At 36.6% G+C, this 15,825-nt stretch overlaps 1 protein-coding gene across 30 annotated transcripts in view; it reads left to right on the top strand.

Annotated features, from left to right (window-relative positions):
- The window catches only part of NRXN1 (neurexin 1), a 673,398-nt gene that overhangs the window by 256,053 nt on the left and 401,520 nt on the right, over window positions 1-15,825 (top strand). For 29 of the 30 annotated variants that reach the window (XM_038133405.1, XM_038133404.1, XM_038133376.1 and 26 more), the window contains one exon: window positions 12,968-13,406. In XM_038133405.1, coding sequence (XP_037989333.1) covers window positions 12,968-13,406 — 439 coding nt within the window. Of the gene's footprint in view, window positions 1-4,858; window positions 5,070-12,967; window positions 13,407-15,825 lie in introns of those variants that run through there. The other variant, XM_038133396.1, reaches the window with a different exon arrangement.

Raw genomic sequence — 15,825 nt, 5'->3', positions numbered from 1 at the left:
ATTTTGCTCTGTGTGAGATAAGGAAAATTTAAAAGATTGCAAAACCCAGACTGGATTTCAAGAGCCAGCCAATAAACTGACAAAAGTATCTGGAACCTGGCAGGAAGATTTTGATGAGTCTTGTTCCTCCACAATCATAGAACAGGAATTCTCAAAATGTCATTTTCCTGGACATTGTAAGGCTGCAAACCTTGTTTGAGAGTGATGTATAGATGTTGGTTGCATATATTCTCTGCTTCTTTAATAAAGGTTTTCTTTTCATTACTGGAAATGCTAATCTTTTTAAGGTCATTTAATACAAAACCATCGAAAGTAAGTGGGCTGTGTTCCTGTGATTTCTTGCACATTAACTAGGGATATATTATATTAGCAACAGAGATTTGATGATGTATTATACTAAAAGATTTGGTCATAAAGTTCTGTGTAAACATAATACTGTAATGCATCATCAGAGTCCAGAATTGGCTGGTAAAATCAACAAGCATGAGCATCTAGATGTCAGCTTCCTGGCCCTTCCAAGGGGCCTTTGCTCACAAGATACACTTATTTACCACTGCTATTATGACACTTGTTTCTGTTGGAGAAACGTCTGTCAAACCTGTCAGGAGTTGGCAGATTTGTTCTGTGCTTTTTCAGATGAAACTCTGCTTTTAGGGAGACTTGCAAATGCAATTGAGTATGAGGGAATGACATGAAACTGAGTCAGGGGAGGATTAGGTTGGGTGCCAGGAAAATGTTTTTCACCCAGAGGGTGCTTGGGCCCTGCAACAGGCTCCCCAGGGCAGTGGTCACAGCACCAAGCCTGGCAGAGCTCAAGAAGCATTTGGACAACAATCTCAGGCACACGGCGTGACTATTGGGTCCTTCTGGGCAAGGCCAGGAGCTGGACTCCATGGTCCTGATGGGCCCCTTCCAACTCCCCATATTCTGATAGCTCTGAACAAGCCAGGAATTAGATCATTTGATTCTGTTTGTTCTTTAAGGTTTGGGTTTGTTTTTTGTTTGTTTTTTTAATGTAAAATCTACACTGTTGCCGAGGAAAAAAACCTAAAAAATAAATGTTCCCTTTCCAAGACTTATTCCAAGAAATTTCATATATGTAAAAGCTACTGAGGACTGAGATGCTGCTTTGCCATTTAGGCTGTGCATATTTTCCAAGTTTTAACTGGACAGCTTGAAAGTAATAATGAGACAAGAATTATTTCTTTACTTCCAGATAGTAAAGATTAAATGTGTGCTTCAAAACATTTTAATAAATAAGATTTGTAGAAATATAAAAATCCATGTGTGCCTATTGAGATAATCCCAGTATCATCTAGTTGTCAAACTAAAACTACAGTTATTTAACTTTTTTCCGGTTGTTTCAATATGTTTAGCTGGAAGCTAGGTTGATATTTCCACCAATTTTTCCTGAAACATATTTAGCACACATTTAATAAGAATCAAAATGGTTTTTAAAAAATCTAAGCCAGTTTTTACATCAACTACCTAAACATTTGAGTGGTCTACTATGCTTAAAAGATCATATTCTTTCATTCAAAAGTCCATAGTCAGTTTGTCAGGTATTTGCAGCTGTAGGTATGTGTCCAGTCTTAAAAAGTGCTTATTTTGGTGTCAACTGAGAATTGTAGCTTGTAAAACTTGGTTCTTTCTTTAGTTGCATGTACAGCTCAGATATCTTCAAACTTGGAAATTACAAGGATATGCCTAGGAAGAGAATGGTAAAATAAATTGAAAATTCAGTGAGGTGACTTATGAGGGTAAAAGCCTCAGTATTTTTGCTCAGCGGTGAATGTGCTAACAAAATGCCCAGTACATCTGATACCTTAAAATTTTGTATTATAATTTTCAATAACAGATATGCTGATACAGTCATGCTGGTGATAAAACCCCTCATGAGATTATTTCAGCTAAATAAATATAACAGAGATGAGCAGGAACACATTCTTTTTCTTTTTTTTTTTTTTTTTCCTCTCTGACCAAAAATATAAATGAAAAAAGGTATGGTACATTAAGATGTTTTGGAAATTGGTCCAAGTTTAGGGGTAGTAACATATGATACAATTCATTGTGCCAATACTAGAGATGAAACAGGTAGTGCTTTGCAATTTCCAATTCAGCTATGAAGTAAATGCCATACTTATGTGAGTAATGGGTAAGAGCAAATACTCCAAGTCAAAATAAATCACAGTAATCAGTATGCCAACCTTCCTTTTTGTACCAGCTCAGAGGAAGTTGTTAGAAAGCATAAGACTTGTCAAGTTTGTCATTTCTGTGAGACAGATTTAGAAATAATGTGAATAACAGGAAAAATCATGTCTGGAGACTGCTGTATCTGTTGAGTCAAATTATTAATATCAAAGGCTGCGAGGAATTTGAATTACTTAACTTGTACTTTGAAAGTGTATTGCCATACTTAGCTGGGGCCAGCTTTCACAAGACCAAATAATTAACATTACAATTTCTGAGAGCAACCTGCCTCCTGTCATCCTCTTGGTATTTTTTGTCTTTGTGAAAGCCAAACACTTCCAAAGACTCCTTGGTGCCCTGGGTCTGACTCCAGCCCAAGCAGACAGAGTGAGCCCTCCTTTTTTCTGCTGACATCGCTCAGCAGGATTTAGTCACATGCTCTGGTCTGTATTACAATTATTACCTTATATAAGTATTTTTTCACAGAATTTTTATTCATGCTTATTAAATATTGTATTAAAATCTATTTTTCAGTCATAATGAGACTGCTTATTTATTTTCTGTTGAAAGGTAAATGTTTTTTTCTTTGTGGGTACAATAGTCATGACTGTGCTGAGTTTTTCCTTCTTTTTTCTTATCTACTCTTGAACTAAAGTTTTTATTAGACACCATCAACTACTTGCTAAATAATCCTGATTTAGCCTTTAAATAGGAGGCTTTCTCACAATTGTTAAACAATAGCAGTGACTTCAGCAAGACTAAGGCCCCACTAGAGAGAAAAATCTTGAAAGTAATTTTGTCAAAGTTTTCCAAAGAAAATGAATGCTGCAACTCTATACATAATCTTGTGTTGTGTTGTGAAATGGAGTTGCACTGAGATAAATACAAGCAATTATTACTACCATAGATGTGGGTGCCTTAATTCTTTATTTAGGTTTCATGTATATCCTTTATTAATTTTTTTATATATGTATAATTCTGCATATGCCATGTGTAGTCCCAAGAAAGTATTTTAGGGAAAATAGAAAATCATTTTTTCTTGACACTTCTGTCCAAGGAAAAACCTATTTTCCTCCCACTTTTCTGAAGGGTATTTGAGAACATTTGACAATATGTTTTATATTTAAAGTAGCTTCAAGTTGAAGTGTTTATTTGAAATTAAAAAAAAAAAAAATCTAATGATGAAAAGAAATGACAGAACGTTGCTGAGACACTCCATTGATGTACCCAAAGACATAGGGAAGTGATAAATGCTTAATTGCACCATTTACCCTTTACTCAGACTTAGTTCTCTTCACAGCTCTTTAAAAAGCCCAGAATGCTGTGAGGAGTGTTTATTTTGACAGACGCATTTACATAATCAAAAATATTTTGCAGAACAATATGCTTTTAAAAGCTTAAAATTGTGTTAAATTGCAAAAACTTGTGTAAAGGTATTTGTTGGCAGTTCATTTTGTATGGCAAGCTGCTTTTCTGGAATGTTCTTAGATGAACACTGTTGAAGTATTAAATTTCTTTTTTTCTGATTATCTCTCAGAAAAATTGATTTGGCTTGAGGCTGAGGACCTCTCACTCAGTACCAAACCAAAGGTAAATTGTATTGTCTGAAATTCCTTCAACATCAAGCTGACCCCAAAGTCTCAGGCTTGGAGGTCATCAAGCAGAATCAGACCCTTTAAACACCACAATTAAGTGTGCTCTGTTGCATTGTCTCACTGCAATGAGATGGCATGTCTTGAAAATCAAATAACACTTCCCTCCTCCTTATCAGTACAGTGGTAATTAACTTTAATTAGTTCAACCACTCTATTTTGGAGGACAGCTATAACCTCAATAAAATTTATTAACACAAAGCTGACCCATAGGTAGTCTTTGGTTAGAGATGGCTTTAAATAGAAAAGCAATGCCTTAGAAATATCCCATTACTTAATTATTTTCTTGAAAATCTCTAAATGCTTTTAGCCACACACATTGTGAGCTATACAGATCAGGTTTTTTGATGTTGAAAGAGCCCTGCTTTTCCTCTTGCTACTCTGCATGAGTGCTGCTTCTTCATTTGCCACTTCAGGAAATACAGGCTATTCAGAAAAGGAGCATGGGCACAGAACCAAGCGCAAAGGAAAGCAGTGGCAGCAGCCTCCAGCTGTACCTTTCTGTCTTGGAGCACTGGGGAGGGAAAAACTGCCTCTGAATAACATGTGGTGGTTTGATGCCTTTGTCTTGCAATTACAGTAATAACCTTGAACGCAAAAGTACTATGGAAAACTTATCTTCTAATTGTCAGAGGTGTCTGAGAGGGCAAAGGTGGTTTCAAAACACTGATATGGTGAATTGCTCATGTTGCAGTACTGGAAAGCTAAATGAATATGTTAAAAGGATTGTAAGGATACAAAAGAAATTCAGGTGAAGGTAGGGAAGGATTTTCTTGGATGCCTTCCAGGAAGGCGCCCAGTATAGTTAATGGGTGGGAATTTGATTTTCATTTTTATTTTTAAACTATTTAGCCTATCTTGGTAGAGCAGAATTTAGCTGACAACTGCATAAATTATTGCTAAATTAATATCACAGAAAATCAGAGAGCTGTTAAGCTAAGGGGGAAGAGCTGTGCTGGCTCTCAGAATGGGAGAAGCGAAGTTTCCACAACTTGTCAACTAGTAGCCAACTTCACTCAGCCAATAGTCAGCCAATAGAGCTGAGAGGGAATGAGGTTTCTAAATGGAGGCTGGCCAAAAGTTCATAAAAGAGGGCCATTTTCCCCTCAGCAGAACAGAGAGGTCTTTCAAACCGGGAATTGGGAAAGGGGGATGAGTCCAAACCAGAGAGCGGCTAAAAACACCCAGAGCCAAGAGCCAGCTATTCAGCTGGAGTAACCTATACAGGTGAGAGGGAAGAGGAAGAAAAAGGCAGCTGGGTGTTTATTATTCTGGAGAAATAATAAATTAAGAATCATAAGTTGGCAGCTACTAAAAAACTTACAGGAGAGGCTGAAGGAAGGATAGAAATCTAGTGAGGGGTGGAATAAACCTCCCTCATTTCACCAAAGATATATAGAATTGACATTCTGTATTTAATTTGAAGCCTACAGTTATTTTGCTCTGTCTTCAATCATGTTTACTATGGAAAAATATTTGTTCAAATGTTTCAAGTGTTCAGGGTTAGATGTGTTGGTAACTTTTTTAACAAGTTTCTGTTCATGTTCAGACCCCTGACCTCCCATACTTGATTGTGTTGAGCTCATTTTAGATTTTAATTTAAGATTCATTGTTTTTCTATTTTTGTGACAACTTCAATTTTTTTAACTTATGTTTCTCCTACCCTAATGAAAAGTAGCTCAGATTTTATCTACATCTGTCATGTTGCCTTCAAATGCACTTGAGTTGAGCTCTTCCCTAGAAAATAAATTTTTGCATGATCTTTTTGTTTTTCCATTATTTACTTCTGTATTTTACGACCTTGAATTTAAAGCCTTAAGTGCTAAAGATAGGGAATTTCTAGCATATAATGAATATTATGCTAAGGAAATAATCCTTGAACCCTACAAATGGTAATGATGGTGTTCTGCTTTACAACCCCTCTTTCTTGTGGTCCTTAAAGAGTTTTTTTACTTGATCTTGGGTAAGAATGGTTGATGGAGAAAGAGGAAAACCAGCACATTTCTGAATTTGCTGCAGAATTAGTCTTTGGTAACTCTTACTGCACTGTGAAAGAAAGAAGAGGAAAAAGCTGAAATCCAGCATGGCAGCTGAGTCTCCTCTAGCCCTTTCCTTTTCCCAAACAGTCATTGGAGGTAGCATATAATTTGTTTTCTTTCTTAGACTTCATACAGTATATTAATGCAAAGCTGCTTTTGCCTTAGACAATACATTTTGTTTTCCTTTCGGTGGTTCCTGTTTTTCTTGTTTTTATTCCGTGACTTATGTCTTGGTGAAGGCTTTATCTTTACTAAGGGCCCAATAGAGCTTTTGTGGAACCAGCTTGTCCCTAAACTCTGCAACTTAGCTGTTGCCAAGAAATTTCTATGAGTCCTTGCCATGGGAAGCAGGAAAAAAAAAAAAAAAAGAAAAGGAAACTTGAACCCATTTCTTAAAAAGAGAAAGCATAGCAACCACAGTCAGAAACATTTAGCAGTCTGGCAGCAGACAGCAGGACGCACAAAGAATAGCAAAATAGTCTATTGAAGAGGGGAAAAAAGATCTTCAAAAGACTTGTGTCCACAGCAGGGTGAAAAACATAACAATCCCATTATCAATGTTATTAGAAAAAAAATGTTGATTTTCTTTTTTTCCTAAGTTCTGCCAATATATCATGTTAAACGATATTCCAGTTACTCGGAACATAAAAAGGCATTTTCTGGCATCCCCTTAAAACATCTCTATTCAGGCAGTCAAAGGAGGAGAGAAAAGAAACAAGCAGTTCTGGGATCCACATTCAAAACTCCAGCAGAAAAGACTAGTTGGCCTGGAAGACGAGCTGTCATGACTGTATTAACTCTGCAGATAGGTGACATGCACTGAACTGAGGTGGCTTTGCCCATACTGCACAGGGAATCTAAATTCACACTCACAGTATACCTATAATTTTGTTTCTGTCAGTACTGGTTTTGTTTCTACAAGTGCATGTATCCATTAACAACTTTTTTTGTTGCCTTAGAGTAATTAATATATCTGTTTTGTACCAAGTTGTAGGCGTTTGTTTGGGTTTGTGTTTTTCTGGCTTTGTTTTTTTTTTTTTTTTCCTCCCATTGTTTTTACATCGGGGTAGGAGAGTGATGATATTCAATCCACAGTAGAAGTACAGGTGTGCTGTTGAAATCATAGTGAAATTCCCTATGGTTATGGTAATTTTAGCCTTTTTTTGGTGCCCATTTTCCTTCCTAGAACTTGCAGGGATAAGATAATTAGCAGTTTAAATAGAGTATAAATTTGTGCACATTAAGTATGCCTGCTTTGTGTAAACAAGTTTTCTAAGTGCCCAATGTGCAATATATCCTGTTATTTTAAGGAAAGGGAGTGCAAAAAACATCCATGTAGCTTAGTTACAGAAACAAGAAACATCACTAATTTTTGTCTTTATTTAGCCATGTAGTGTGCCATTAAAGCATTTGCCAAGTGCATTATCAGGACATAGGATGGTATGCTTTTGTGTTTCTCCTGAGACATGGCTTGCTCAAGTTCAGCTTTCATTTTGTGCAGCTTTTGAACAGAATGGGTGCATTTTGGTGTTTTTTTTATCTGAATGATCAGTGAGCTCTGCACTCGGTAGTTGCAGACTAGAAAGTGAGAACTATATCATACCTATTTTCCTTAAGAGGAAAATGGGGGATTGACAGCCTGTAGGAAATGTGTGTGTAAATGTGTCTGATTTTGGATGAAGCTTCACTAGATTTTGTGCTGGTAATATAAACTTCAATCTTCAAGCAAGTTGCTGTCCTGTGAGAAGATGATGTACCCAATTTACAGAGAAGCAAGGAGAAATTAACTTCTCTGTGAGGCATTTAGGTGCAGGTTAAACCCAAATCCCTGGATTACTGGTCCTGACCTCCTAACACAAGGGTCGTTATAATGGTTTTCTTCTTTCTACCTTAGGCTAAAGTAGTCTGTGGAGAGAATGTCTGATTTAAAAAATCTACTTGTTATATATAAAGCTATAAACAGTGCAACAAAAAGCAGAACAAAGCATTTACTGTATGAATAATATGTTTACCTTGCAAAAGCCCATTTAATGTTCTTCAAAAGTTTGAGTGTGATCTGTTTGCACTCCGTGGTTTTGGATACTCAGACTAGACAGGAAGAAGAAACAGCAGAATATGAAAATCCCAGATATATACTCTAAGGAATTTGTTGCACTGTAGTGCTTTTCTGTTATTATTTTGGGGGTTTTTTTTGGTTTGGTTTGTTGGGGTTTTTTTGTTTTGTTTGTTTGTTTTGTTTGTGGTTTTTTTGTTTGGTTGGGTTTTTGTTGTTTGTTTGTTTGTTTGTTTGTTTATTAGATCAACTAAGTCAAGAGGTTTTTTGAGCTGAATCTTCCAGGGCAGTTTCCCAGACCATAATAATTGATCTAAAATAATGCAACAAAATGCACATGCTATTGTTTTCTCCAGGTGTTTATGTATCCATACCATGGAACCCTATCCTGTTGTCCTCAGGCTTGCCTCCCACTTAGTAAGACTCTAGAGATACCACGGTTTTATTTTGGTGCCCAATGACCCCCTTTCTAAATGCCCCATCGCCACCACATTTGCACAAATGTTGACCTCAGAGAACAAAAACCATTTCACTTGAGGAAGAATAAGTTATTCCCTTGGAGCATTCAATATACTCCCTAATTTCTTCTCTATGTTCAGAAAACAAAGCTGATTTATGATGCAGAGGCTTTGATAGCTGTTGTCATTAATGTTGTGTGCTTTCAAATTGTGTTTAAGAATGCTCCCCACTGCAAACATTTGAACTTGGGCTCCTTAAGTTTTGTATAAATAATCTGTAGCTTGTGTTCCTTGATATATTCATTTTTGGAGCTTGAAAATGCATGGAGGCATATTAGCAAAATGACAAGCCTCAATGCCTTTTTTCATTCATAGTGTTTGATGTGGGAAGGGTTGCACTTTGAATTGAAAATAGTGTAATCTGGATTCTTTCACACCTTTCATCATTCTAAATTTCATGGGATAGGGTCAGTAGAAAGAACTGATAGAGTTCTTCGGGGTTTTTTGTTGTTTTTTTTTAATTTTCTTGACTTATACATTTACAAATTTAATAGTTACAGATTTAGGAAACATTCCTAGTACAAATTCCTTCTCTTTTGCTTCACCTTTTCTCAGGGTCATTCACAGATTTATACCTCTTTACACTTCTGGAGTTCATTGTGTAGTGCCTCAGCTTGCAAAAAAAAAACCTATACATGATTTATCTTTGGGAAGCATGAATTAATTTGTTTGTCCTCCATGACCACAGATCACATTAAAGAGAGCTTTAGGTAATAATTGCTGTCTTAAGGCTGTGTCTTAACAAATAAGTCCAGCTCTGTGATATTGCAAGTTACCCAGCACATGGCCTAGGTGGCAGCAAAGGAAGCCTGTCTCTTGATTGTAAAATGTTCTCTCCTGTCTTTCTTAGAACATAAATTTATTCCTCTTTGGATGGCTTGGTTGCAAATTATATGGGGAATTGCTAACTGCTCTGTTTTTGGGGGGGGGAGTTTAGGTGACCTTTTGCAGTTTCCAAGAACGAGGTAATTATATATTTTAAACACTGACATCTTGAAACTTACTTGATCTTAGCAACAAAGAACAGAGTGAACACAAGAATAATTCAAGGTGCTCTTAATGGCGTGATACAATTTCCTGAGGGCTGGCAGTTTCACATGCAGGAAACTTAGATTGTTGCTCAGGTATGAAAGTGAGTGCAAGAGCAAGCTAAAATCCAGGGCCAACCCAATGGATGCCAGCATAGTGACTGGTGGGTTGTGTGGGAGTGAAGGGAATTGTGATTCCAATATTTCTCTGCTTCAAATTCCCTTCACTTGACTAATTGTGGATCCATGTCTCTAAAGGAGGGAGAATGTACTGAGTTAACGTTGTGTGCTGTGTGCCTCAGATGGAAATAGCAGATAATATATGCCCTATTAAAAGTATGTTTGTCCTTATGTACCCAGGAGCAAAAGAAAAATTAAAAGGCAAAATCAATGGATAAATCAGTAAGTTATTTGTACCCTGGAGGCTGTTGTTTCTGAAGCGTGTACCTTCATCAGTTATAAAGCAGATATTAGTCTCAGAATTATTCCTTACTGTTCAGTGGTTTTCCCAGAATTTAATGACAACTAATTTCTGTGAACGTACCGCTTTTCTCCTTTTGCTGTGCTTCACTGATGGCTGAGCACATTTTTCATGGATAGGGAGAGGGGTAAGAATCTCAGCATAACACCAGGAAACAGGCTCCAAACTACAAACTGTGTTCAGTTAATAGTTTACAGGTCTTTTCAGTTATGGTTCATATATTCCTGGTTTATTACTAATTATCCATGATAATTCAGTTCAAAATTTTCCATTTAGAAAGAGTAAATGAACATAAGTGCATTCTGAAACGTAAAACATATGCACTCTAAAACGTAGATATGGGCTTTATTCAAATTTCCTCACAATGTATGTCATAAAATGCAGTCATTTGCTTCTCAGTAGCTACAAAGTTTCAGTTGTGGAATAGGGAAACACAAAATTGTCATGTAAAATATTTAGAGATTCCAAGAAAGTTTTAATATTGCTGGCATAAAATTGACAATATTTGTCACTGTTACTAGAGTGTTCTAGCGACATTTCCTTCATGCATTATATATTAAGTTAATTAAAGAGCTGGTGACAAGTTATTGAGAAAACCATTTCATTTTGTCCATTATGTTCTTAAACCATATTTATTAGAAATTATTATTTCTGAGTTGGCAAATTACTTCAAATCACAATAAGCTGTTTTAGACTTCAAGGAGAACCTAGCTTTCCTTTAGTCTGCTGAGTTTTTAACATATCAATCAACTCCTAATTTCATATTCAGTCAACCAGTTTCATTAAGGTTGAACAGTTTGATTTGTCCATAAAGAATAAATTCTCTTTATACATTTCTTCACCTTGTCCTGGTACCTGCTCTTGCTCAGCAGGCAATTTAAGATGATCTCATGTTCTTTGTTGCTGTATTTACTTCCATTGTCACCAAGCAGGATTTAGTTCTAATGAGAGTCTATTTGTTCCTTTTTTATTTATTGCATCCTCTGGCAGCGTTTGATTCTTTTTGGTCTAATCCAGAAAAGTTGCCCCTGTAACTTCTTCAAATGAAGCAGGACCTATCCAAAATCCCCCTTGCCAAAGAAAGTGGTTGATGCTTCATGAGACCAGATGTCTCTAAGTAGCCTCCCAGGCTCCTGGCTTCTTCCTCTTCACTCTAAAGACAGAAAGCCACCCCACAGGGTGTCACTTCCATGTGCTTATTCTCCAGTACTGTTCTAAACTCCTTTGCACAGTCTGTGAAATCTCAGGGGTTGTGGATATATTTGATAAATGGAAAGGTGGAACCTAACTATCTAATACTATGGTTTAGTCCAATTCTATTCACTTCTGATGTCTTCAGTTGAAGAACACATTATCTCTGTCTCTGTAGCAGACAGAGTAGCATTTCTACTGTCAGCAATCCACAGTGAGGTTTATCTGTTGTCTTTGGAGAAACAGCTCTCATGGGAACGACACTTCTTGTACTCAACTCTGAAATAAAATGAAGAAATAGGGTTATTTATTAACTTTTAGGATACATTTTATTATAGTAGAATAATTCTGACAAGTCTTATGATGAAATTTGCATAGTGGATAATGATGTCATTGGAATGAACCCAATTCTTACTGAAAAATGTCACTCTATCAATCACTTCCTTTTCTTTAATCTTTAAACATCATTTTTCAATAGCAACTATCACTTGTGGGGTATGTCATCTTAGACTTGGTAAGTGCTAGTGCTTTTAGTTCTAACAGTAGCACAGCTCTGCTGTTCATCTGCTGTGTGTTCCCTTACTGGGTGTCAGAGTGGGCTTCATGTGTGTTCAAACCATAACTCAGAGGAAATTAATCCAGAAGATCTATCTTAAGTATTTACTAAGCACTTTCTAACCCCCGACAGGGATGTAAAGTCCCAGTGATGTGTCCCCTGAACAGCTCCAAACTACACTGCATAGTTGGAACATTGGATCAGGGCCAGATGTGATCCAGCCCTGAATGGTGCAAATCTGTAGATGAAGAAGCCTCAGCACAAAGTGTTTGGTTTTGCTGAGCTGTTGCTTTTTCTCCAAATTGCTTTTTAATGTAGGGCTTAACCTTAGAAACAGAGGAGAAAGTTTTAGCTTCTGTCGCTATGGTTTTGTATTCAGCCCTTCAGTGGTATTTTAGCTTGGGTGTATAATTTATTGCACAATTAAAAGTATTGACAAAACACTTGTGTGTGCCTTTGGTATTGGGGAGCTCATTTCAGCAGCTCTTGTATTATGAATAACAGAGCAGCAATTTGAGAAAACACTAATAAACATTAGAACCCTGGGAAGTGGTTGCATTGTGACAGGCTTCTTGGACCAAGCTAAAATGTGATTTTAAGCAAGAATATTTGCTGCAGACGTCAATTGGATTTAAAACTAAGATTGCCGTTCATTTTTATCAGAAAAGTCTTCAGTCAGAGAAAATACGTAAGTTGGGGTTTTTTTTCATCAAATTGAACAGGCTCAAAGGTTTTCCTGGTTTTTATCTGTTATGATATTGGTTTGCCTCTCTTATACAGCCTCATGAATTCCCTGAATGTTACTGCTCCTCAGCCCCAAGGACAAACTGAAAAGATGTTAAATTATGAAGTGTCTGACCTTGGTATATTTTCTGTGCATGAACAGAAGAGTTAAGGGGTTCAGAGGGAGAAGAAATCTATCACTTCTGTATAATAGCAGAATGGCTGTGCAGAAAAGGCTTTTAAGTAATCAAGGCCACACAAGCTAATTTACAACTCATAGTATAAATTATGTGTAGATTCTTTCAGATTGTTAGAATTAACTCCAGGGATATTTTTAGAGCAACTTTGTTTGGTTTAATGAAAACAATTATTAAATCATTAGTCAATGAAAATAGTTATTTCATCTTGTTTGTATGTAAATTATCATATTCATATATCATCACCATTATCCTCTAAATAATGTGCCTATTCAAGATTGTGTCTGTTTGGTAAAAATGCTCAGGTTTCTCTGAGTAACTTATCTGCTTTGCTTGCAGGTTGTATATAAAAATAATGATGTCAGGTTGGAGCTGTCTCGACTTGCCAAGCAAGGGGATCCTAAAATGAAGATTCATGGGGTTGTAGCATTTAAATGTGAGAATGTTGCAACCTTAGATCCAATCACATTTGAAACACCAGAGTCTTTCATCTCCCTGCCAAAGTGGAATGCCAAGAAAACAGGCTCAATATCATTTGACTTTCGTACAACTGAGCCAAATGGCCTGATTCTTTTCAGTCATGGGAAACCAAGGCACCAAAAAGATGCCAAACATCCACAGATGGTGAAGGTTGATTTTTTTGCCATTGAGATGCTCGATGGCCACCTCTATCTGCTGTTAGACATGGGATCTGGTACTATAAAAATAAAAGCCTTGCAGAAGAAGGTGAATGATGGTGAATGGTACCATGTGGATTTTCAGCGGGATGGGCGGTCAGGTAAGTTCCTTTTGTCTGCATTCAGAATAGCTTTTTTTCTGCTGTATCTGAGAGAATACTGGGTACATATTGATGTGGCCACAATTAGACTTGGGCATCATCTGAAAAATAAGGAAATTATAAGAAGTCATTACTTTCAGGAGCCAGAATACAATAATTTTCTGAGTAAAATATCTTATACTTACATTATTGGATAATCAAGTACTTAATCTTGCAAGCGAGTGTGTTTTGTGCTTGAAAAACCAACAGTAATCTCCCTCTGTGCTTGCTTACATCAAGTAGCTGAAGTGGCAACTTTCAAGAGTGAAAATAAAGCAAAAAGGGAATTACTGACAATAATCTTCAACACAGGGAATAGCTGCCCCACAGAAACAACACAGATCTTCCAGTCATGTCAGCAGATCTCAGTGTACTTAAACGATATGCTAATAAATGACTAACAACACATGTCAGCAGAAATAGAAATAATTTATTTGCCTCATTCTATCAGTGTCATTCATATTCTGGAGTAGTTTACTCAAAAAATTATCTCGCTGAGAAGTGGTAAAAATAAAGAATTCATGAACTCTTCCTCATGCTACTGAAATGTAATATGGCTTAAAGTGCATCTATCCAGTGAAATCATCAATGTGTATCAGCTTGTCTCACCTGGAGCATATATCTTGTCTTAAGAAAATAATCAATATACATCAATTTAAGAACAGCTCTCTTCTACAGTGACTTTCCTGTACTTCATGCCAGGATTTGGGGAGGAAGAGGGCAGGGAATGTACTGAGTCTGTAATTCAGTCCTGAAGATTTTCTGATTAGCCTTTTAACTATACTTTTTTTGCATTTTGTGGGATTTCCCTCACTTTCTTCCTTCTGGTGACTACCTTTCTATAGCTTGCATTTATAATTTCTTTATGAAACTTAAACCCCAAAAAAGTTATCATTTTAGGATTTAACTTCTTACTATACACAAATCATATTTCAGATAAAGCAAATCTTAGATGCAAGTTTAAATTGAAGTTTTTGGCCAAATCCATGCTGAAATCCACTTGCACTATGATTATGAAAAAAAAAAAAATTGATTCCTGGGCACTGCAGCTTCAAATTCTAATGGTACAGACCTTGATTTTCTTATTATGTCATTTCCTAATTTAGATTTCCCAAGGTTAAATAAACCTACCAAGCAAGAACAAACAAAACCCAACCAAACAAAAACAAACAAAAAACCAAGGGAAAAACCCCTAACTGAACTAAACACTTCTCAAAATCCTCAACTGGAATTGAACATCCAGCAGTTATATTATTTATACTACAGTTTTCATTTCAGACTTTCTTCTTAAGTGCTGTTTCAGTGATTCATATGAGGCAGTAAATCCTGTAATAATCATACCTGTGGGACTGTTGAAAGCAAAGTTAATTCTTACATCCAAAGCCAACAGATCTATAAAGGAATGAAATAAATGCATAGCAATTGTTTACATTTGAAGATAAGTTCTGCCCTTTCATTGCTTCACAAAACACGTGACTCACAGGTGCCATTAAGAGAATTTAGGGTGTACTTTAATTCTTTAAAACTGTTAATGGACATCAGCAAGAATTTAGAGTAGTTTCAGGAAGCAAAACCTGCCTGGTAATCAGGATTGCATATTATTTTTTAAGTAGAATTATAAGTAATCAAATTAATCCATCTGATGATTTGCCTCTGATCAAGATAGGTGAAATTTATGCAACTCCCCCATCACTGTTGAAAACTAATCATAATACCTATTAACTCTAAGACATTGAGCTATTACCATGAATACTGGATAAAAACATGCAGGCTTATGGATTGGCACATTGAATTTTAACTGCAATATGAAATAGAATCAAATTTTTTTTGTTATTCTCATACATACAATGATAGTTTATGGTAGAAGTACCAATAACACTGACAATGCTTTTGTTTGTCTTAATGATGGTAAGATCTGGTTATTAAAATTATTAGAGAGATACCTCTGCCTTGAATTAAGGTGAAAACAAGACCATGTGCCAAAGTAAAAAATATGGATTTTATGTAACAGTTAATGTCAGAGGGAAATAGAAATAGTAAAAAGGGGTGAGGGGGCACACTCAATTTTGACTGGGCCCTGATGTTCCTAACGTCATCCATATCACCCTGTACAATTTTACTACATTCCACCACAGCCACCTGTCTTCATTTCCACCTTCTGAAAGCTCTTTTTTTCCTCTGAGTTTGCTCAGAAGCTCCTCATCCATCCATGGAGGCCTGCTGGCATTTTTGCCCCGTTGCCCCCTTGTTGGGATGCTTTGTGCCTGAGCTTGGAGAAAGTGATCCTTGAACACCAGCTAGCATCCTTGGGCCCTCTGCCCTCCAGGGCTCTTTCCCATTGGGCTCCACTGAGTAGTGCCTTGAAGAGGCCAAAGTCTGC

The sequence above is a fragment of the Motacilla alba genome, chromosome 3 (assembly GCF_015832195.1).
Source record: "Motacilla alba alba isolate MOTALB_02 chromosome 3, Motacilla_alba_V1.0_pri, whole genome shotgun sequence".
Taxonomy (NCBI): Eukaryota; Metazoa; Chordata; class Aves; order Passeriformes; family Motacillidae; genus Motacilla; species Motacilla alba.
This window is presented reverse-complemented; position numbering and strand designations above follow the sequence as displayed.